The sequence below is a fragment of the Tachyglossus aculeatus genome, chromosome 4 (assembly GCF_015852505.1).
Source record: "Tachyglossus aculeatus isolate mTacAcu1 chromosome 4, mTacAcu1.pri, whole genome shotgun sequence".
Lineage (NCBI taxonomy): Eukaryota > Metazoa > Chordata > Mammalia > Monotremata > Tachyglossidae > Tachyglossus > Tachyglossus aculeatus.
This window is the reverse complement of record NC_052069.1, coordinates 48,376,520-48,400,284: the sequence shown is the minus strand read 5'-3', so window position 1 is coordinate 48,400,284 and position 23,765 is coordinate 48,376,520. Positions and strand designations below refer to the sequence as shown.

Sequence of the window (23,765 nt, the reverse complement as noted above, 5' to 3'; positions counted from 1 at the left end):
ACCACTCATTACAAAATGCCATGCCCTTAATAATAATAATAATAATAATGTTGGTATTTGTTAAGCGCTTACTATGTGCCAAAAACTGTTGTAAATGCTGGGGTTGAAACAAGGTAATAATAATAATAATGATGGTATTTGTTAAGCACTTACTATGTGCAAAGCACTGTTCTAAGCACTGGGGGATACAAAGTCATCAGGTTGTCCCACGTGGGGCTCACAGTCTTAACCCCCATTTTGCAGATGAGGGAACTGAGGCACAGAGAAGTGACTTGCCCAAAGTCACACAACTGACAAGTGGCGGAGCCGGGATTAGAACCCACGACCTCTGACTCCCAAGCCTGGGCTCTTTCCACTGAGCCACGCTGCTTCCCGTAGATAATCAAGTTGTCTCACATAGGGCTCACAGTCCCATTTTACAGATGAGGTAACTGAGACTCAGAGAAGTGAAGTGACTTACCCAAGGTCACACAGCTGACAAGTGGCAGAGCCGGAATTAGAACCCACGGCCTCTGACTCCCAAGCCCGGGCTCTTTTCACTAAGCCACGGTGCTTCTCATGTCCTTGTTGGTAAGGGGGTGATATATATGATTTTTAATGGTATTTGTGAAGCAGTTAGTAGGTGCTGGGCACTGAACTAAGTGCTGAGGGAGATGCAAGATAATCAGGTTGGGCACAGTCCGTGTGTCACATGGGGCTCACAGTCTTAATCCCCATTTTACAGATGAGGGAACTTGAGGCACAGAGAATTTAAGTGACTTGCCCAAGGTCACACAGCATACACATGGCAGTGTCTGGATTAGAACCCAAGCCTTCTGACTCCCTTTCCACTAGGCCTTGCTGCTTCTTATCTGGATTCTGGTGGGTTAGTCGTTGAAATGCCATATTTATATGATGTCTTTTTCTTTCAACCCTGAGAGTGGCATTAACTTTATATATGACTTATTGTTTGGGGCTTATCTGGGTAAGCAGTGTTGCCTAGTGGAACACTGGGAATATGAGAATTGGGAATATGAGAATAGGCCTGGGAATATGAGAATTTGAGTTGTAATCCCAGTCTGGCCACTTACCTGCTGCGTGACCATGGGCAAGTCACTTCATTTCTCTGTGCCTCAGTTACCTCATCTGTAAAATGGGGATTAAATCCGTCCCCCTCCGGTTTAGACTGTGAACCCCGCAAGGGACAGGATCGGTGTCCAACCTGATTACCTCGTATCTACCCCAGGCACTGACTGGCACATAGTAAGTACTTAACAAATATCATAAAAAATATCATAAAAAAAAAGACTTTTTTGCATACAGGACAAGAGGCCTTCCCTGTTTAATCCCTCTTTTCCCCCCTCTCCCTCTCAATCAGTCAATCAGCCGTATTTATTGAGCGCTTTATGTGTGCCGGACACTATTCTGTGTGTGTGGAAGAGTACGATATAACAGAGTTGGTAGACACATTACCTGCCCTCAAGGAGCTCACAGTCCAGAGGGGGAGACATTGATATAAATAAATAAATTACAGATGGGTACATTCATTCATTCATTCATTCAATCGTATTCATTGAGCGCTTACTGTGTGCAGAGCACTGTACTAAGCGCTTGGGAAGTACAAGTTGGCAACATATAGAGACGGTCCCTACCCAACAGTGGGCTCACAGTACATAAGTGCTGTGGAGCTGAGGATGAATGGGGTGAATAAAGGGTGCAAATCCCAGGGCAAGAGTGATGCAGAAGGGAATAGAAGGAGAGGAAAGGAGGGCTTAGAGGGGGAAGACCTCTTGGAGGAGATGGGATTTTAATAAGCCTTTGATGGGAAAGTGTCCCTTCTGCATCACGTATTCAGTTTGCCTCTGTACCCTTTGAGCACTTGATTTTTACCCTACCCTCAACCCCACAGCACTTAGGTACATATCTGTAATTTATTTCTGTTAATGTTTGTCTCGTGCATATCTGTAATTTATTTCTATTAATGTTTGTCTCGTACATATCGGTAATTTATTTCTATTAATGTTTGTCTCGTACATATCTGTAATTTATTTCTATTAATGTTTGTCTCATACATATCTGTCATTTATTTCTATTAACGTTTGTCTCCCCCCTCCAGTTTGTAAATTCCTTGTGGGCAGGGAACGTGACCGCCAACTTTGTACTCTCCCAAGCACTTACTGCAGTTCTCTGCACACAGTAAGCGCTCAGTACATACCATTAATTGGTCATAGGGGAATTTAGTTCAATTGGTTATTTTCTAACATAGGTCATATGAGGTTTTAGTTGTAGTAATTCTACTTCATAAAATGACTTTTTAAATTGTGGCAGTCGTGCATCGTACATCAACAACTGTCCCTTTCCGGCATAGTAATGGTTTAATTTATTTCGAAGAATATAAAACGGTGGATTTTTTTGGTCTGGTTATTTTCATTTTCTCTGAAAATAGTTTATTTCTTAGGACATCTTTCTGTCTGGCCCTTTTAGGTGAAGTGGGGCTTGTATTGTTCTGCCTATAAAGTAATCGATATCTGTGAAAAAATTCAGTTGAATTCTTCGGAAACAGCCACTTATTATAATATCTTTAAACATCGTATTTCCCCTATAGGAGTTGCCGGATGCCTTGGAATGTACTGTCTCTCAGGCGGTAGAAAAAATAAATCCCGACGAAAGAGAAGAAATGAAAGTTACCGGTAAAGCAATCCGGAAACTGTGCCGTGTTGTTATGTGTACGAGTGTGTAGAAAATTCAGTGGTATTCGTGTGTGAAATTGGGGTAGAGACAAGATAATCAGGTTGGACATAAGCTGTGTATGTATGCTATAGAAGTAAAGTATTGTTTGGAAAGGGAATGCAGAGCAGCAGCTTTGTTTTAAAAGCGGAAAGGTTCCCTGTGTGATGCCATGCTCACAAGAACTACGAGTCTTCGTAAACTATGAGGTAAGAAAGGCCTGAGATGAAAAATAGCGGGCAGTGCCAAGGGAGGGGCTGCCCCGCTCCCCAAATTACAGATCTTTGGGCATGGCAGGAGTGTGAGCCAGGACCTCTGAAGACTCCCCTTCTGCCACCGGAGGATGATGGACCTGTTGGAGAAACGTCTGAGAAACAGACCGTTCCATTATTTCACCTTCCTTACCGTTTAAAAATTTGGTTCCTTGTTAGCCTTCTTCTCAACCTTTTAAAATTGGCAAGTGATGAATGAAGGTGAAAATATTCTTCACTTCGGTATTTTAAAATATCTGTGAAGAAGGATGAATAGAAAAAGCACATAATTTCTTTGGATCATTTAGCAGTATGCTTCGATACTGTTGCTTGAGGAGCATGTGAAGTAGTATTTAAATATAATTAGTGTCAGAAATGCTCTGTGATTTCCTCTCTCTTTTGTAGTAAATGTGGATTCTTACAGATTCTTCTTTTTTTTTTTGTTTTTTCCTTGTGGCCAGCAAAACTGTTCATTGTAGGATCTAATACTTCGTCCATCAAAGATTCAGTTGACATTGGTAAGCACAAAACTGAGATACTTTTGGTAAGCACAAAACTGAGATACTTTGATCGTTGATATTGGAATTTTTAGTAAATGTGGCTAAGTAACTTAGCACTCTTTGGTAGAACCTAAAAGGACAGTAGACGAAAACAATTTTAATAAATGAGTGTGGTTCCCAACTCCCTTAGGTTACTGATCCTGCAGTTAATGGATATATTATTCTAACACTCAGTAAAGGAAGGACTAGTGAGTATCTTTGGAACTTGTCTTCAAGGCCGAGTATTTGTGTTTAGTCAAGCTTAGAAGTTTCAAAGAAATAGTAACAAATTAGTGTCCCTTTTTTAAGAACACCGCTTCGTGCATTTGTCTCCTTAATTTCATAATAAGTGGCTATTGTCTTATTTTGAAAATATATTTGGTGTAGAGGAAAAAAATAATTTCTCAAATTTGATTTGCCCAATTCAGTTCACATGTTGCAGTTACTAGTGTCAATTTCACAATAAATAGCCATTTGCTGTGAGAAGCAGCACTATGTAGTGGATAAACCACAGGCTGGAGTAAGAAGGTCATGGGTTCTAACCCCGGCCCTGCCACTCGTCTGTTGTGTGACCTTGGGCAAGTCACTTCACTTCTCTGGGCCTCAGTTACCTCATCTGTAAAACGGGGATAGAGACCGTGAGCACCATGTGGGACAGGGACTGTGTCCAACCCAATTTGTTTGTATCCACCCCAGCACTTAGTACAGAGCCTGGCATGTAGTAAACACTTAACAAATACCATTATTATTATTATTATTATTATTATTATTATTATTTATTATTATGCCCTGGCCTGCCAAATTTTTCCCCAGGTTTTTTTTCCGATTGCCAGTTAGCCAGAAATACAATCCTATGAGTCGTTATTGTATAATCCTCTTAAAGTTTTACTCCCAACTTGAGTGGTTTGTTGGGGTGGGGGGTTGTTATTCAATGATCATGTCTTGCGTAGGAATAAATTCTCATTTGAAAATATACCAGTCATTTTTCATCTGTACAAAAGCTATGCGAGGTAGTTAACTGAAAAACCTAGATTAGGTGTGTAACTGTCAAAAATAAATTTACTAGCCAGGTCTCCAACTCAGCCTTCCTGCTAAGAATTGGAGAGGCGTGGAGAAGTTGGGTCCAGCCAACAGCCTCAGTGGCCTTCAAGATCCACTCATGAGCTGGCAATGAGGAGCTGGCTCTTCTCCCGACTTCTGGGAAAGATAGTAGAGCTGGGAAAGCCAAGCAGATCGGAGATTCGGGAGTCAGAGGAGGGTGACATTCCTCTCTAATACTGCCGTAGGGGCAACAGGCTTTTTGTTTTTTAATGGTGTTTGTTAAATGCTTACTCTGTGCCAGACCCCGTACTAAACACCGGGGTAGATACAAGCTAATAAGGTCAGACACAATCGGTGCCCCACACGGGGCTCCCAGCCTTAGTGTCCATCTCACAGATGAGGTAACTGAGGCACAGAGAAGTGAAGCAACTTGGCCCCAATCCCACAGCAGACAAGTGGCGGAGCGGAGATTAGAACCCGGGTCCTTCTGATTCCCAGGCCCGAGCTCTGTCCACGAGGCCACACTGCTTTTCCAGGCCCGGCAGGGAACTTGAGAAGTGCCCTCCGACTGCCGCACTCCAGACTTGTAAGCGAATGGAGTCTCCGTTGGAGTCACCTGTATATATGAATATATGTTTGTACATATTTATTACTCTATTTATTTTACTTGTACATATCTATTCTATTTATTTTATTTTGTTAGTATGTTTGGTTTTGTTCTTTGTCTCCACCTTTTAGACTGTGAGCCCACTGCTGGGTAGGGACTGTCTCTATGTGTTGCCAATTTGTACTTCCCAAGCGCTTAGTACAGTGCTCTGAACATAGTAAGCGCTCAATAAATACGATTGATGATGATTGATGATGATGATGACTTCCGTAGCGGATTCATAGAAACAGACCCCTCCCCAAAGGAGAGTGGAAGAAAAGCATCTTCGGACCAGGAACGATGTGGGCTTCATTAGGTAGCCCACCTTACGAGCGATCGAAACGCGTGTTCCGGACGCGATACAGAACTCTTCGTTTTCCTCTTTCTCTCTGCAGCCTGCTCTGTCCTGGGGATTGCTCAGCTCGACTCAGTAATCATAGCTTCCCCTCCCATTGAAGATGGAGGCAGTCTCTCCTTGGAACACTTACAGCCGTATTGGGAAGAACTGGAAAACCTCGTTCAGAACAAAAAGATTGTTACTATAGGTACCTCCGACCTAGACAAAATGCAGTTGGAGGAACTGTACCAATGGGCCCAGGTAAGGGACAGGAACAATTCAACCGTGAGCTGGTGGGACTTGCCTTCTAATTTGTTGTTTCTTCCCTCAGCGGTCACTGGCAGACACACTGTGCTAAGGCCAGCCCTGACCTCTCTCCTCCGCAGTCTCGCGTTTCCGCCCTCCTTCAGGCCATCTCTACTCGGATGTCCCACCGACACTTCAAACCCAACATGCCCCAAACAGAACTCCTCATCTTTGCGGCCAAACCCTGTCTTCCTCATAATAATAATAATAATAATGGTATTTATTAAGCGCTTACTATATGCAAAGCACTGTTCTAAGCGCTGGGGGGATACGTGGTAATCAGGTTGTCCCACAGGGGACTCACAGTCTTAATCCCCATTTTACAGATGAGGGAACGGAGGCACAGAGAAGTGAAGTGACTTGCCCAAAGTCACACAGCTGACAATTGGCAGAGTCAGGATTTGAACCCATGACCTCTGACTCCAAAGTCCAGGCTCTTTCCACTGAGCCACGCTGCTTCTCCCATGCTTCTCCTCATGACTTTCCTGTCACTGTACACAGCAGCCCCAGTCCCCGTGTCTCACAAGCCCTCAATATTATCATTATCCTCAACTCCTCTCATTCAACCCACAAGTTCGGTCTGTCACCAGATCCTGTTGAATTCCCCCTTTCCTACCCATCCAAACCGCTACTTTGCTGATCCAAGGATTTATCATACTCCATCATCATCATCATCAATCATATTTATTGAGCGCTTACTGTGTGCAGAGCACTGTACTAAGCGCTTAGTACATCAGCCTCCTTTCTCCTTTCCACATCTCCTTTCTCCTTTTCCACATCTCCTTTCTCCTTTCCACATCAGCCTCCTTTCTCACCTTCCTGTTTCTCCCCTCTCCAATGAGTGGTATTTATTGAGCGCCTACTGTGTGCAGAGCACTGTACTAAGAGAAGCAGAGTGGCTTAGTGGACAGAGCACGGGCTTGGGAGTCAGAGGTCGTAGGTTCTAATCCCGGCTCTGCCACTTGTCTGCTGTGGTGACTTTGGGCAAGTCACTTCTCTGTGCCTCAGTTACCTCATCTGTAAAGTGGGGATTAAGACTGTGAGCCCCATGTGGGACAACCTGATTACCTTGTACCTACCCCAGCCCCTTAGAATAGCGCTTTACAACCATCATTATTATTATTACTAAGCACTGGGAGATACGATAGACTTGGTAATAATAATAATAATGATGGCATTTGTTAAGCGCTTACTATGTGCAAAGAACTATTATAAGCACTGGGAAGGCTACAAGGTGATCAGGTTGTCCCACGGGGGGCTCACAGTCTTAATCCCCATTTTCCAGATGAGGTAACTGAGGCACAGAGAAGTTGTGACTTGCCCAAAGTCACACAGCTGACAGTTGGCGGAGCCGGGATTTGGTAGACACGTTCCCTGCCCACAAGAAGCTCACAGTCTCGGAGGAGAGACAGGTATTAAAATAAATTGAATATGTATATAAGTGCTATAGTAGTGAGGATCATTTTTCTAAAATACTTTTCATTCCACCTCTCCTGACTCAAAAACCCCCAGTGGTTGCCCATCCACCTCAGCGTCAAACAAACTCCTTTTTATCATCTTCAGAGGCCTCAGTCAGCTCACCCCTTCCTGCCTTACCACACCAATTTCCTATTTGAATCCAGCCCAAGCACTTCGCTCCTCTAATCATCATCAATCGTATTTATTGAGCGCTTACTATGTGCAGAGCACTGTACTAAGCGCTTAATACCAACTTACTCTCTGAACATCAATCACGTCTGTCTCATCACTAACCCCTTGCCCAGGTCCTCTCTTCAGCGTGGAACCCCCTCCCCTTTCATACCCTACAAACCACCACTCTCCCCACCTTCCGTTAAAAACGCTTCTAAAATCATATCGGCTCCAAGAGGCCTTCCCCACTAACCCCCTTACTTCCCCATCTCCATTCTGTGTCCCCCTTGCACTTGGATCATTCAATCAGTCGTATTTATTGAGCGCTTACCGTGTGCAGAGCACTGTGCTAAGCACTTGGAAAGCACATTCAGCAACAGAGACAATCCCTACCCGGTCTAGAAGGGGGGAGACGGACAACAAAACAAGTGGACAGGCATCGATAGCATCAATGTAAATAAGTAGAATTATAAATATATGCACATCATTAATAAAGTAAATAGAACCATAATTAGAAAAATAATAAATATGTAGCACTCGATAGTCACCCCACACTCAGTCCGCAACATTTATCTACTTATCTGTAATTTATTTTAATAACCGTCTCTCCTTCTAGACGGTCAGTTCTCGGTGGGCAAGGAGCGTGTCTACCAACTCTGTAGTATTGTACTTTCCCAAGTGCGTAGTGCAGTGCTCTGTATACAGGAAGTGCTCAATATATCACTGATATGTTCTGAGGTTTGAGGGGTGGTTATTTTGTTCCTATTTGTCTCTCTGACCAGTCTGCAAAAAGCCAATTGAACATAGTGCCCAACTAACATTAGTTGAGATTGCAAACTGCAGTGAGGTCTGTCATTCGGAAACCACGTAACCCCAGAAACCCCGGTGTCGGCATATTCACCTGAGTAGCAAGATGGGATTTGGGGCTGTGCTCGGCCGTCCCTGTCGCCCTCAGTTTTTGGAATATGTTGCAGAGCTGCTGGCAACCCCAGGGATACGCCTAGGCCAGTCAGACGGCCTGCACGAGGGTACCGTCTTATCGCAAAAGTCGCCTTTTTTTTTTTTTAAGTATTTGTTAAGCGCTTACTATGTGCCAAGCACTGTTCTAAGCGCTGGGGTAGATACAGGGTAATCAGGTCGTCCCACGTGGGGCTCACGCTTTTAATCCCCATTTTACAGATGAGGTAACTGAGGCACGGAGAAGTGAAGTGAGTTGCCCAAGGTCACACAGCAGACATGTGGCAGAGGCGGGATTAGAACCCACAACCTCTGACTCCCAAGCCCATTCTCTTTCCACTAAGCCAAGCTGCTTCTCTGCCCAGTCTTAACACTTGAGTTCCACCGGGCTAAATTGCCCCCGAAAATACTCGTATCAAATCTTTTTGAAGTTCATCGGGTGGTGTGCTAATTATGATTAGGGTTATTAAGGAAAAATATAGATTCCCATATTTTATTTTTCCAGTGCACCATTAGACTTGCCCTAGGCAGACCTGGCTGCTGGGTTTTCAAAAATGTGGCTTTAACTCTTCCAAATATAGAATCATTGATGCAGGAAATATTACCCAAGAAAATGTTGATTTAACTCTTCCAAATATAGAATCATCGATGCAGGAAATATTCTTGGAATTACACCTCGCTTCTCTATGCCCAGCTGCACTTAATCTTGGTAATTGGGTGAAATAGAAAACTGTGTGTTGAAAGTCCCCCTAGCTGGATAGGCAGAGTTTTTTACTAATTGTAGTCAAATGATTGAATTTCTCCACTGACATTTAGGAAGCAATAGTTTGGTTTTTTCTTTTTCTTTTCACCCATTTGCCGAATTGATATTCATCCCTCATATATAAAAAGCTGCTGCTGAAAGTATAATTTGGCGAGGAGTCAGCGTGGTCTAGTATAAAGGGAATGGTGGGGCTGGGAGCCAACACGCACAGCTTCAGAGCCCAGCTCTACTACTTATCTACTTGCTATCTTGGGCAAGTCACTTAGCTCTTCTGTGCCTCAGTTTTTCCCTCTGTAAAGTGGGGACAATAATGCCTGCCTCTTCCTACTTCACAAAGAATAGAGAGGTTATAATGAGGTGATTGGCGCGAAACAGTGCTTAAATGGGTACAGAGAAGCAGCGTGGCTCAGTGGAAAGAGCCCGGGCTTTGGAGTCCAAGGTCATGGGTTCAAATCCCGGCTCCGCCACTTCTCAGCTGTGTGACTTTGGGCAAGTCACTTCACTTCTCTGTACCTCAGTTACCTCACCTGGAAAATGGGGATGAAGGCTGTGAACCCCCCCAGTGGGACAACCTGATCACCTTGTAACCTCCCCAGCGCTTAGAACAGTGATTTGCACATAGTAAGAGCTTAATAAATGCCTTTTAAAAAAAAAGTGCTAGACAAACGTAAGGCATTATGAACCAAAGCTTCTACTAAAGAATGTGCACGGGACGAGTTCAATATAGAAGCTTTAATGTGCAGGAAAATACGTTTATTTTGCCAGTGTATATATTCAGTACTGGATAGACCAAAGGGATCTAGAGTGAGTTTTGGATACAAGGATTATGGTAACTACTGGAATACCCCTTGTTTGATGTGTTTAACAAAATTCAGTTTGGCCAGGAAATACCATTTTCCTGCTTGCTTATATTTAATCCTGTTCTATAAGAAATAAATTGACATTGTAACAGTTAATTCTAGAAAAAGTACACCTTGTTGCTAAAGTGCTTCAAAACTAAGCCTGTTACGATGTATAATTGTCTTTTTTTATGGTATTTGTTAAGCACTTACTACGTGCCAGACACTGCACTAAGCACTGTATAGATACAAGCTAATCAGGGTGGACACAGTTCATGTCCCCAATGGAGCTCACAGCTTTATCCATTCATTCAATGGTATTTATTGAGCGCTTACTGTGTGCAGAGCACTGTACTAAGCGCTTAGTCCCCATAGGTCCTTCGGACTATTAGGCTGCACTGCTTTTTCCATTTCTGTTACATTTTCACTACTCCATTTACTCTTTTTTTCTGAAGGCTTAATGTTGGTTTCCGCCCCACGCCTTTCTTGAGGTCATGAATTGGAGCCCTCTGCTCACCCTTGTAACTCTTGGTTTTTGGTAGAAATAGCCTGTCCCTGCTTAAATGACTTGCTTATATTTCACATGTGATTCACGAGACGCCATCATACCAGAATTTAAACTCCGGGTATGTCTACTTTGGAGATGTGGGTGGTTCCAGCTTGTGGGCACGATAGTAAAAGTTGGAACGTTGCCATCTTTATTGTAAAGCGCTTAGTACAGTGCTCTGCACATAGTAAGCGCTCAATAAATACGATTGATTGATCTTTATTGTAATGCTAACTCATTTTGTTTCATTCTCAAGACCGTGATGGGTTCTAAATGACTGGTGATGGGTTAACAAATTAGTTTTAAGCATTTCTCCTGTTACAGTGATCATCTTTACGACATCTGAAATTAATCTCAGCACATACATAGTTTAGTTTATGCTCAGCATCGTGTACACATGTGTGTTTTTATTTGCATATTCAATTCACTACTGTCATTCTGATCCATTTGTCCCATTTTCTGTTAAATTGTTCTTCCTCCTGCTTCTACAGTTTGTAATAACTTTTGTCTGTCTGGTCACCCCATTATCATCTTCAGTGGTATCTCTTGAGCGCTCACTCTGCGCAGAGCACTGTGCTAAGCTCTTGGGAGAGTACAGTGCAACAGAATTGGTAGGCACGTTCCCTGCCCACAAAGAGCTTACAGTCTGGAAGACTGTACACTCCTGGAGAGCAGTGATTCTCTTTGAACTTTCCCACATGCTAAATACAGTGCTTTGCACTTAGTAAGAGTCTAACAAATACCATTGACGATGCTGAGAAAATATCCAAGTTAGTATGTAACAAAACAAAAACAGAGATTTTGTGCTATTGTATTGCGAACATCTTATTCTATTTCTTTTCTTTTAGGTAAAGCCTAGCAGTAATCAGGTTAACCTTGCTTCTTGTTGTGTGATGCCTCCTGATTTGACAGCATTTGCTAAAGAGTTTGACATTCAGCTGCTGACTCACAACGATCCCAAAGGTGAGACTGAACGATTGACAAGAATCTCCACTCATAAAGAGTAGCGTTTTCAAAGTTAAGTACAGGCTTTTGTACCGTGATTCATCGAGCAGTCAATCAAGCAATGGCATTTATCGGACGCTTATTGTGTGTGGACAAAGTACAGTGCGATAGAAGTAGGAGACGTGATCCCTGCCCACAACGAGCTGAATGTCTACGGGGGAGATAGACATTTCAAAAAAATTACAGATAAAGGGAAAGGGAGCAGAGGAAAAGGGGGACTTAGTCCAGGAAGACCTCCTGGAGGAGGTGAGTTTTCAGTAGGGCTTTGAAGGGAGGAAGAGAGCTAGTTTGGCGGATTTGAGAAGGAACGGCATTCCAGGCCAGAGATAGGATGTGGGCCAGGGGTCGATGGCGGGACAGGAGAGAATGAGGCCCAGTGAGAAGGTTAGCACCAGAGAGGTGGAGTGTGCGGGCTGGGCTGTAGAAGGAGAGAAGGGAGGTGAGGTAAGAAGGAGCAAGGTGATGGAGAGCTCTGAAGCCAATAGTGAGGAGTTTTTGCTTGATATGGAGGTTGATAGGCAACCACTGGAGATTTTTGATGAGGGGAGTGACATGCCCAGAGTGTTTCTGTAGAAAGATAATCTGGGCAGCAGAGGGAAGTATAACCTGAAGGGAGGAGAGACAGGAGGTTGGGAGATGTTACTCCCCTCCTCAAAAATCTCCAGTGGCTACCAATCAATCTGCGCAACAGGCAGAAACTCCTCACCCTGGGCTTCCAGGCTGTCCATCCCCTCGCCCCCTCCTACCTCACCTCCCTTCTCTCCTTCTCCAGCCCAGCCCGCACCCTCCGCTTCTCTGCCGCCGCTAACCTCCTCACTGTGCCTCGTTCTCGCCCGTCCCGCCGTCGACCCCCGGCCCACGTCCTCCCCCTGGCCCGGAATGCCCTTCCTCCGCACATCCGCCAAGCTAGCTCTCTTCCTCCCTTCAAGACCCTACTGAGAGCTCACCTCCTCCAGGAAGCCTTCCCACACTGAGCCCCCTCCTTCTTCTCCCCCCTCGTCCCCCTCTCCATCCCCCCGTCTTACCTCCTTCCCTTCCCCACAGCACCTGTATATATGTATATATGTTTGTACATATTTTTTACTCTAATTATTTTACTTGTACATATCTATTCTATTTGTTTTATTTTGTTAATATGTTTGGTTTTGTTCTCTGTCTCCCGCTTCTAGACTGTGAGCCCACTGTTGGGTAAGGACTGTCTCTATATGTTGCCAACTTGTACTTCCCAAGCGCTTAGTACAGTGCTCTGCACACAGTAAGCACTCAATAAATACAATTGATTGATTGATTGAGATCAGAAAGGATGCTGATACAGTAATCCAGTCGGGATATGATGAGTATCCCATGTATTCCCTATCCTAAAAAAAGAAAAATCCTCTCTTGACGCCTCAACCCCCTCCAGTTATCACCCCATCTCCCTCCTACCATTCCTCTCCAAACTCCTTGGGGGTGTTGCCTGTACCATCTTCTTCTACTTCCTCTCCTCCAAGTCTCTGCTTGACCTCCTCCAGTCTGGCTTCTGCCTACTTCGTGCCACAGAAAGTGCTTTGCACATAGTAAGCGCTTAATAAATGCCATCATTATTATTATTACATAAGGTCACCAGTGACCTCCTTCTTGCCGAGTTCAGTTGCTTTTATGCTTATCCTCCTAGACCTCTCGGCTGCCTACGACACAGTAGACCACCACCTTCTGGAAGTAAAGCCTAACCTTGGTTTTACAATAGCTGTCTTCTCCCGACTCTCTTCCTATCTCTCCGGCTGCTCATTTTCAGTCTTTTTCATAGGTTCCTCCTCTGCCTCCCACCCTCTAACCGTAGCAGTCCCTCAAAGCAGCACATTCTAGTGGATAGAACACGGGTCTTGTCAATCCATCACTAAGTCCTGTCGGTCCCACCTTCACAACATCGCTAAAATCCGCCCTTTCCTCTCCATCCAAACGGCTACCACGTTAATACAGTCACTCATCCTGTTCTGCCTGGATTACCCTATCAGCCTCCTTGCTGACCTCCCAGCCTCCTGTCTCTCCCCACTCCAGTCCTTAGTTCACGCTGCTGCCCGAATCATTTTTCTACAGTAAAGTTCAGGACGTGTCACCCCGCTCCTCAAAAAACTCTAGTGGTCGCCCATCCACTTCCACATCAAATATAAACTCCTCACCATTGGACTTAAAGCAGTCTACCCCCTTGCCCCCTCCTACCTCACCTCACCTCTCTCCTAAAACCCAACCCGCACACTTTGCTCCTCTAGTGCTAACCTTCTCCCTGGGCCTTCGTCTTGCTTGTCTCGCTGCTCGCCCACGTCCTACCTCTGGCCTGGAATGCCCTCCCTCCTCAAATCCTACAATTACACTTGCTCCTCCCCCTCAAACCCTTATTGAAGGCAAATCTCCTCCAAGAGACCTCCCCAGGTCCCCTTTTTCCTCTTCTCCCACTCCCTTCTGCGTTACCTTTACTTTATCCCTTTGTTCATCCCCCCTCCCAGCCCACAGCACTTATGTACAGATCTGTAATTTATTTGTATTAATGTCTGTCTCCCCCTCTAGACTGTAAGCTCGCTGTGGGCAGGGAATGTGTTTATTGTTGTGTTGTACTTCTCCAAGTACAGTGCTCTGCACACAGTAAGCGCTCAATAGATATGATTGAATGAATGAATGATCCCAGCTGTACCACTTGTGTGCTGTGACCCTGGGCAAATCACTTCTCTGTGTCTGTTTGCCTCAACTGTAAAATGTTGCCAATTTGTACTTCCCAAGCGCTTAGTACAGTGCTCTGCACATAGTAAGCGCTCAATAAATACGATTGATTGATTGAGAGTAAGTCTGAGCCCTATGTGGGACAAGGGCTGTGTCCAACCTGATTTGCTTGTATCTACCCCAGCGCTTAGTACAGTGCCGGGCACATCGTAAGCCCTGAACAAATACCAATAAAAGAATAAAAAGACTCAGTTCTGGGTCCCCTGCTATTCTCCATCTACACCCAATCCTTCAGAGAACTCATTGACTCCCTCAGCTTCAACTACCATCTCCGTGTGGATGATTCTCAAGTCTGCATTTCTAAATCTGACCTCTGTCAATCAACTGAGCACTTACTCTGTGCAGAGCACTGTACTAAGCTCTTGGGCGAGTACAATACAACAGAATTAGCAGCCACATTCCCTCCCCATAACAAGTACATATTTATTATCTTATTTATTTTATTAATGTGTATATATCCATAATTCTATTTATCTATGTTGATGCCTGTCTACTTGTTTTGTTGTCTGTCTCCCCCTTCTAGACTGTGAGCCCGTTGTTGGGTGGGGATTGTCTCTATCTGTTGCCAAATTGGACTTTCCAAGCGCTTAGTACAGTGCTCTGCATACAGTAAGCGCTCAGTAAATACAATTGAATGAATATATGAATGAAAAAGTGCCACTACTATTATTATAAAGAAAAAATGAAATTAGTTTTAAAGAAAAAAAAAATCAAATGAAATGTCTGGTCGCCAGGGATGCCAGCTTTTCATTTTGTGCAGATGGTGAATTTTGAGCGTGGCTTTGGGAGCGCAGGATTCTTTCTCCCCAGCCCTTCCTTCTCCCCCCACCCTCCCTTATTCCTTTCTCCGGGATCCCTTGGGGGTCAGAGGGGAAGCCAGCAGCTGGTCTCACAAACCTTACTTTTTTAGACTGTGAGCCCACTGTTGGGTAGGGACTGTCTCTATATGTTGCCAACTTGTACTTCCCAAGCGCTTAGTACAGTGCTCTGCACACAGTAAGCGCTCAATAAATACGATTGATTGATTACCAGGGCTGGAGCCCAGTGGGGCAACAAACCTGCCCCCCTCCCCCCCCCCGCCACCCCGAATCCACTAGGATTCCCAAATCCTCTCGTGTCCTTCGTCAGAATCAGGTTTATGCTATCATGGACCCAAAGGATTACTCCCTTGCTGCCAGTAGTGCCGGGAGAAGCAGCGTGACTCAGTGGAAAGAGCCCGGGCTTTGGAGTCAGAGGTCATGGGTTCAAATCCCGGCTCCGCCAATTGTCAGCTGTGTGACTTTGGGCAAGTCACTTCTCTGGGCCTCACTACCTCGTCTGTAAAATGGGGATTAAGACTCTGGGCCCCCGGTGGGACAACCTCACCACCTTGAAACCTCCCCAGTGCTTAGAACAGTGCTTTGCACATAGTAAGCGCTTAATAAATGCCATCAGTCTTATTAGTAGCGAAGCTTCTCTTTGACATAGAAGCCTAGGAATCAGCCCACAGTCGGTCCGTGCGATTGATTTATAAAATGCCAACGCAAGCCCCATCGTTAACGGTTCAGCACCTGAATCTCTCAGCTAGAGACTCATCTCCCGAAGGAAGGGAAATGTTTATCCCAGAAAATTCTTCACAGGCAGGGCTTTAGCTCAGAATGAGCTCCTTGAGGGCAGAGATCGTGACTACCAACAGTATTGTATTGTGCTTTTAGTACAGTGCTGTATGCACAGAAACCGCTCAATAGATACCATTGCTCGATTAAATGAAGGATGGTACTTTGCTCTGTAATTCATTTTACCCTGGAATTTGCCCCTGTCTAAGATACAAGGTTTGTATCTATCTAGCCAGAATAGTACTGGGCAGTCAATGCAGAGAGGAGCTGTTCAGGTTGGGGATAACCCTGATCCCCCTCTCATTCATTCATTCATTCATTCAATCGTATTTATTGAGCGCTTACTGTGTGCAGAGCACCATACTAAGCGCCTGGGAAGTACAAGTTGGCAGCATATAGAGACGGTCCCTACCCAACAGTGGGCTCACAGTCTAGAAAGGGGAGACAGAGAATAAAACATATTAACAAAATAGAATAAATATGTACAAATAAAATAAATAGAGTAATAAATATGTACAAACATATATACATACTGAGGACTTACTGCCCGCCCAGCTAAAGAAGCATAACACTTTAGCTTGGGCATCTATTCTTTCTTTCTTTAATCGTATTTATTGAGCACTTACTGTGTGCAGGGCACTGTACTAAGCGCTTGGGAAGTACAAGCTGGCAACATATAGGGACGGTCCCTACCCAACAGCGGGCTCACAGTCTAAAAGGGGGAAACAGACAACAAAACACGTAGGCAGGTGTCAAAGTTGTCAGAACAAATAGAATTAAAACAAAATGCACATCATTAACGATGAGAAGCAGCATGGCTCAGTGGAAAGAGCCCGGGCTTGGGAGTCAGAAGTCGTGGGTTTGAATCCCAGCTCCGCCACTTGTCAGCTGTGTGACCTTGGGCAAGCCACTTAACTTCTCTGGGCCTCAGTTCCCTCATCTGTAAAATGGGGATGAAGACTGTGAGCCCCACATGGGACAACCTGATTACTTTGTATCCCCCAAGCGCTTAGAACAGTGCTTTGCACATAGTAAGCGCTTAACAAATACCATCTTGATCATCATTAACAAAATAGAATAACAAATATGTCTATTCGTTCATTCATTCAATCGTATTTATTGAGCACTTACTGTGTGCAGAGCACTGTATTGTACTATGCACTTGGGAAGTACAAGTTGGCAACATCTAGAGACGGTCCCTACCCAACAGCGGGCTCACAGTCTAGAAGGGGAAACAGACAACAAAACACGTAGACGGGTGTCAAAGTCATCAGAACAAGTAGAATTAAAACAAAATGCACATCATTAACAAAATAAATAGAATAGTAAATATGTACAAGTAAATCTGTACAAATATATATGCAAGCAGTATCTATTCTTTGGGTCAGTTCATCCGACTGCTGTGTATTTGGAGATTTAATAGTCCCTCGTGACCGTTACACGTACCAAACCATTGCCACGATCCGGCAGGCATCCCCTTGGTCATTTTGATTTTAAAACAAGGGCTAGGCGATCTTTGGCGGGCCAAAGAAGGTAGCAGTCCCGGGCCGTTGGTGCCCCTCTGTCAGCTTGGTAGCCGCCCTCCTGAATCTGCAGTGCCATATTTGCGTCTCTGGGTTTTGGTGGCGTGGATCTCAGCCGTCGCACTGCGGTTACGAGTGTTTTGTTTTTGTGTTTTGCCCCTGGACTGTGGCAGACCTCAGCCCTACAACCAGAGAAGCCTCACAGCCTTGGGAAGTGGCACTGCCACTTAGGGGCATATGTGCGCCTGCCGTGGCCCATTTCAAGATAAATAATAATAATGGCATTTGTTAAGAGCTTACTGTGTGCATCTGAGATTCTGGGATCATTAATAATGCAGGGGAGTATCTGCCGGTTTTGAGGTAACTCACTTGAAAACGCAATTCAGTAGAATAAGGTAAGCCATTATGTGAAGAAATAGCATAACTGATTTACATGAGACGCAAACATTTTGGTCCCATAAGTATTTGATAGATGAGTCTCCGAGAATTGTGCCGACACAAATGCAATTTCCAAACTCAGTCTTTTGGAGGGAGATTTTTTCTTTTTTTTAGTCGTATTTACTGAGTGCTTACTATGTGCAGAGCACTTTACTAAGTGGTTGGGAGAATACAATGTGACAGACACATTCCCTGCCCACAACGAGTTTACAGTCTAAAGATGAATTTACGGTCTAGTGTAATTACCATACAGTTGAATTACCCTTCAGTTCATTCTGTTGTAGGCAAAACTGTCAACCCCTGTCAACCTAAATCATCATCATCAATTCTATTTATTGAGCGCTTACTGTGTGCAGAGCACTGTACTAAGCGCTTGGGAAGTACAAGTTGGCAACATATAGATTTGCTTAGTACAGTGCTCTGCACACAGTAACCGCTCAATAAATACGATTGATTGATTGATTGATATAGAGACAGTCCCTACCCAGTAGTGGGCTCACAGTCTAAAAGGGGGAGACAGAGAACAAAACCAAACATATTAACAAAATAAAATAAATAGAATAGATATGTACAAATAAAATAAATAAATAAATTTATTTATTTATTTATAAATCATGATCGGAGAACTGACTAATACTGGGTCTGTGGAGGAGAACAGGGCCCTTATTTTTTTGTCTCTTCTGTCATTTTTTACTATTCCTTTCCCACTGTACCCTTACAACAACACATCACTGGATGGCTTAGTTTGCTGTCAGTATCCCTAACCTACCTGCATTATTTAGAAGATTGGTCAGTTATTTTTAATACACTTTAAGCCTCACCCCTTTGCAGGTTCTGCCCTGGTGGAATTTCCCATAGAGCTTAGTTAGTGGAAAAAAGCAAGTCTTGAGCCACAAATATTGGATGATCAATTTTTCAAAGAAAAATGTTTGTCTTCCCGTCTAGAGTGTAAGTTCGTTGTGGGCAGGGACTGTGCCTGCTAATTCTGCTGTATTGTATTCTTCCAAGTGCTTAGTACAATGCTGTGCATATAGTAAGCGTTCAGCAACGTGGCTTAGTGGAAAGAGCTCGGGCTTGGGAGTCAGAGGGCATTGGCTCAACATGTCGCCTAAAGCTCAACATGTCGAAGACTGAGCTCCTTGTCTTCCCTCCCAAACCTTGTCCTCTCCCTGACTTTCCCATCCCTATTGACGGCACTACCATCCTTCCCGTCTCACAAGCCCGCAACCTTGGTGTCATCCTCGACTCCGCTCTCTCATTCACCCCTCACATCCAAGCCGTCACCAAAACCTGCCGGTCTCAGCTCCGCAACATCGCCAAGATCCGCCCTTTCCTCTCCATCCAAACCGCTACCCTGCTATTCAAGCCCTCATCCTATCCCGTCTGGACTACTGCACTAGCCTTCTCTCTGATCTCCCATCCTCGTGTCTCTCTCCACTTCAATCCATACTTCATGCTGCTGCCCGGATTGTCTTTGTCCAGAAACGCTCTGGGCATGTTACTCCCCTCCTCAAAAATCTCCAATGGCTACCAGTCAATCTGCGCATCAGGCAGAAACTCCTCACCCTGGGCTTCAAGGCTGTCCGTCCCCTCGCCCCCTCCTACCTCACCTCCCTTCTCTCCTTCTCCAGCCCAGCCCGCACCCTCCACTCCTCTGCCGCTAATCTCCTCACCGTACCGCGTTCTCGCCTGTCCCGCCGTCGACCCCTGGCCCACGTCCTCCCCCTGGCCCGGAACGCCCTCCCTCTGCCCACCCTCCAAGCTAGCTCTCTTCCTCCCTTCAAGGCCCTGCTGAGAGCTCACCTCCTCCAGGAGGCCTTCCCAGACTGAGCCCCTTCCTTCCTCTCCCCCTCGTCCCCCTCTCCATCCCCCCATCTTACCTCCTTCCCTTCCCCACAGCACCTGTATATATGTATATATGGTTGTACATATTTATTACTCTATTTATTTATTTATTTTGCTTGTACATTTCTATCCTATTTATTTTATTTTGTTGGTATGTTTGGTTCTGTTCTCTGTCTCCCCCTTTTAGACTGTGAGCCCACTGTTGGGTAGGGACTGTCCCTGTGTGTTGCCAATTTGTACTTCCCAAGCGCTTAGTACAGTACTCTGCACATAGTAAGCGCTCAATAAATACGATTGATTGATTGATTCGTTCTATTCCCGGCTCTGCCACCTGTCTGCTGTGTGACCCTGGGCAAGCCGCTTAACTTCTCTGAGCCTCAGTTACTTCATCTGTAAAATGGGGATTAAGACCGTGAGCCCCAAGTGGGACAATCTGATTATTTTGAATGTATCCCAGTGGTTAGAACAGTGCTTGGCACATAGTAAGTGCTTCAATACCATTATTATTTACCATTTATTAAATGGTAAATTTAATTACCATTTATTAATAACAATAATTAAACACCATTTTTATTATTATTAATAATAATAATAATAATAATAAATACAATTGATTGATCCACAGTGGCTGGGCCTTTCTTATATTCTCACATACTAAAGCTCTTTTTCATTCTTAGCATAGGGTTCTGATTCTGTCCCCTTTCAAATGGGCCAAAACATTTAAGTCATAAATTTGGATTATACCGGAATGTTATGTGACTATCTTTACCATTTTTCCCCCCCACCAGAACTTCTTTCTGAAACAAATTTCCAAGCAGCTCTTCAAGAAAGTTTCCCAGACATTCAAGCAAACGAGTGGATACCACTGTGGCTCCTACGGTATTCCGTCATTGTCAAAAGCAGAGGGATTATCAAATCAAAAGGCTACATTTTGCAAGCTAAAAGAAGGGGAACTTAATGCTTTTTGATGTCATGTTTTGGAAAAGTAGCTTTTTGAGGGGGAGGCAAAAGAAGTGAAAATCCAGAAACTGTAAAGACCAAAACTTTCAAGTGATATGCGAGGGCAAGATTTTTGCAGGTGAATTGGGCAGGATGTAGTCAAGTACTAAATATCCTTTCTTGCCTCAAGACCAGTTCTCTATTGTATAAAATGTATTGTTTTCAGTAAACTATTATTTTCTAATTGAGATTGTCTATAAAAAAAAAATTGGAATTTATTTCCTTCTTATTTTTATGAGTAAGTCAAGAAAATTGTTGCTAGATAAATTGGGGCTGCAGGCATCCACTTATTCATCCTATGCCAGAGTAAGCATCCTCACTTTTGATTTGCAAAAGTATTTTTTCATGAATTGTTTTTTGGCTCCTTGATAGTACTAAAGATTGTTTAATTGCCGTTCTTAGAACTTCCGACACTGGAACATGCTTCAGGGTTTTTATTCACTAGTGAAAATTACGTCGCAGAGTTAAGATAAATCCGCTTTAAGCAGTACAAACAAAATTAGTCCTTAAATCCTTGCTTGGAAATTTGACTCTTTCATGGACCTCATGATCTCTTAATGTATTCTCGAAATGTAGCTGCAGATGTTTGCCCTGTGGCTCCCAAGCATTCACCTCGTGCTGTGGTAAACAGGTGGACAAACGGAGAAAACCTGAAATTAATATCGTGTTGGATTCTTTTTCGAAGCAACTAAAAGCCGAGCATGGGTGGAAACACTCCCTGAATAGCCAGAAAGCGTTCCCATTTCTTTCACGTGTATTGCAAGTGTTCTGTCGCAAAGACTACCTGAAGAATCGACAGCAAAAATAATAAAATAAGGTTGTCAGTGTCCACTTTTTAGATCATGTTAAAGATTTCCAGGCCTGTTAGGCATTGTTCCAAATGACTGAATTACTATCGTGGCTTTATAAAGCGCCTTTGTTCGGTATAATTCAAAGCCTTCCTCGTTTCTGTCATCACAATATCTCTTTGAGATAGGAAGAGACAGAGTAAGCATCGAGAATTCACAGATGATGGAGAAAGAGGCCCAGGGAGGGTAAATGATTTGCCATTTTTACTCCTAGGTGGTCATTTTCCAACTATGTCTTCAGCCTTGCATTCGTGCAAGCATTTTTAATCCTTGGGTCCAGAGGAGGAAAAACAAGCTTGCTCTTAACTGAGAAAAGAACGAGGAAGGATATTTCTAAATCTCGGTGTATGCTTTTCCTGTTTTAGATGGACTCTGAAGCTGATCGAAAATCTGATAGGAACTGTGGAGATGGTTTTAGCCACCTAGTTTTCTTAGTAAAGATGTAATCTTAATTCGATTTAGGCGCTGAGCTTGCTGAAAGCATTTTTATATGGACTTTATATGGTGTTTTCGCATAAACAGCGTCTTTGACTTTAGAGAATGCTATATGTTCTCAGAATTTTGAGTCTTTAAAAAAGTTGACAAGCTAATCAGCTTTCACTAGAAATCTAAAGATCTCAAAGGTTTAATTTTTAAAATGAAACTTGAAATTGCTGAAATTTATAGGAAGTTTTGTTTGGAAAAGAGAAAAAAACTTAGGCTGAGAATGCTTCTGCCAAATTTTGTTTGTACTTTGCCTTCAATTTTTTGGTTAATTGCCCCAAAGAATAGAAATCCAGAAGGGTAAAAATGAATGTCATTTTGCAAGTGAATTTTTATCATTCGACCTGTTTTTTGACTAGCTAAAGTCCTGTGTGCTTTATTGATAAAACAATCTCTGGTGAAGGTTCCTTGTGACAGTCAGCAATAACTGAAGTTATTCCATTCCTTCAGGCTCTATAAACAAAGTGGAAATTAATTGCGGCAGGCAAATTGTACCCTTTTAGAGATTCCTATGTGAAAGTATCATTAGAGTCCCTATTTCAAGTAAAGTCATCAGAATACTTGTTTTATTAATAAATTGTATTGAATGGAGTCTCAAGGATCTTGTTTGTTTTATGGCTCATCTGAGTTCTGATTCAGTGCCTAATTGTGACTGACGTTCATTGAGAACTGAATGATTTTTCAAGAATTCTGATGACTTAAGGGTACTCATCATAGCATTTGCTTTTAGCATTTCCTCCGTCACCTGTTTCCACATGAGTGATGCTGTCAGCTGATGTACTGATACTGAACGGCCTGTTGATAAGTAACTCCTCTCCATCTAGAAATATTTAGAGAAACTTGGAACAATTCGCTTTTTATTCTGAACTTTTTTGTTCACTCTTAACTGCCTAATGCTTCAAAACAGGTAACTGTTTTTCCTTCGCAATTCTAAAATAAGAGAAGGAAATTTGTCTTTTTGAATTTCATGACTTTGTAATTTTATGGTCCCAAAATCTACTGTTAGGGGAGGAAAATGTGATTTTTTTTTAATACAGCATCCAGCATCTACTTCTTGGAGTCGTTTCACTCGAGATATAAAGGCAAACTGCTAAACATTCATTAACAAAATATATCTATTATAATTTTCCCTGCCACTAATCCATTCAAATAAAATGTGAGTTTGTATCCTGAGTCCTGAGTGTTTCCTTCTTCAAAACTTTCCTTCCTCAAAGCCAATGATGGCATTAAACTACTTTTGCGTAGTTCTCACAGTTTTAGATAATTCTAAGCAAACGATGCACCCAAATATTTCAAGCATGCATTTTAAGTTCTTAATACAACAAACTTTGGTTTAAATGTGGCTTGTTCAAGTAATTAGTGGTATTCCCCCCAAAAAAACTTGGGAAGTTCATATGCCCACCAATTATATTTTTAATGTGCCATCTTGTTTCTTGTTACCACAGTGAAAATATTTTATTGAAACATTCTAACCTGTTTGGGCAAAAGGGAGCAAATGTAAGTATGAGAGGGGAATTAAGCGGAGCACGAAGGGTGAAACAGAAGACCTTAAAATTGTCCAAGTTCCAAATGAAGGTTTGCTCTTAGGGAAGCAATGCAGCCTAGTTCTTTCATTCATTGTCATACTTACTGAGCGCTCTCTGTGTGCAGAGCACTGTACTAAGTGCTTGGAAAGTACATTCTGGCAACAGATAGAGACATCATCATCATCATC

The 23,765-nt window shown here is 43.4% G+C and overlaps 1 protein-coding gene across 1 annotated transcript in view; it reads left to right on the top strand.

Annotated features, from left to right (window-relative positions):
• Window positions 1–23,224, top strand: part of GCLM (glutamate-cysteine ligase modifier subunit) — a 40,337-nt gene extending 17,113 nt beyond the window's left edge. Inside the window, exons 3-7 of the mRNA XM_038744935.1 lie at window positions 2,585–2,669; window positions 3,419–3,475; window positions 5,579–5,781; window positions 11,410–11,524; window positions 20,510–23,224. Of these exons, the coding sequence (XP_038600863.1) occupies window positions 2,585–2,669; window positions 3,419–3,475; window positions 5,579–5,781; window positions 11,410–11,524; window positions 20,510–20,679 (630 nt within the window). The 3' untranslated portion in view covers window positions 20,680–23,224. The remainder of the gene's footprint in view (window positions 1–2,584; window positions 2,670–3,418; window positions 3,476–5,578; window positions 5,782–11,409; window positions 11,525–20,509) is intronic.
• Window positions 23,225–23,765: the final 541 nt, after the last annotated feature.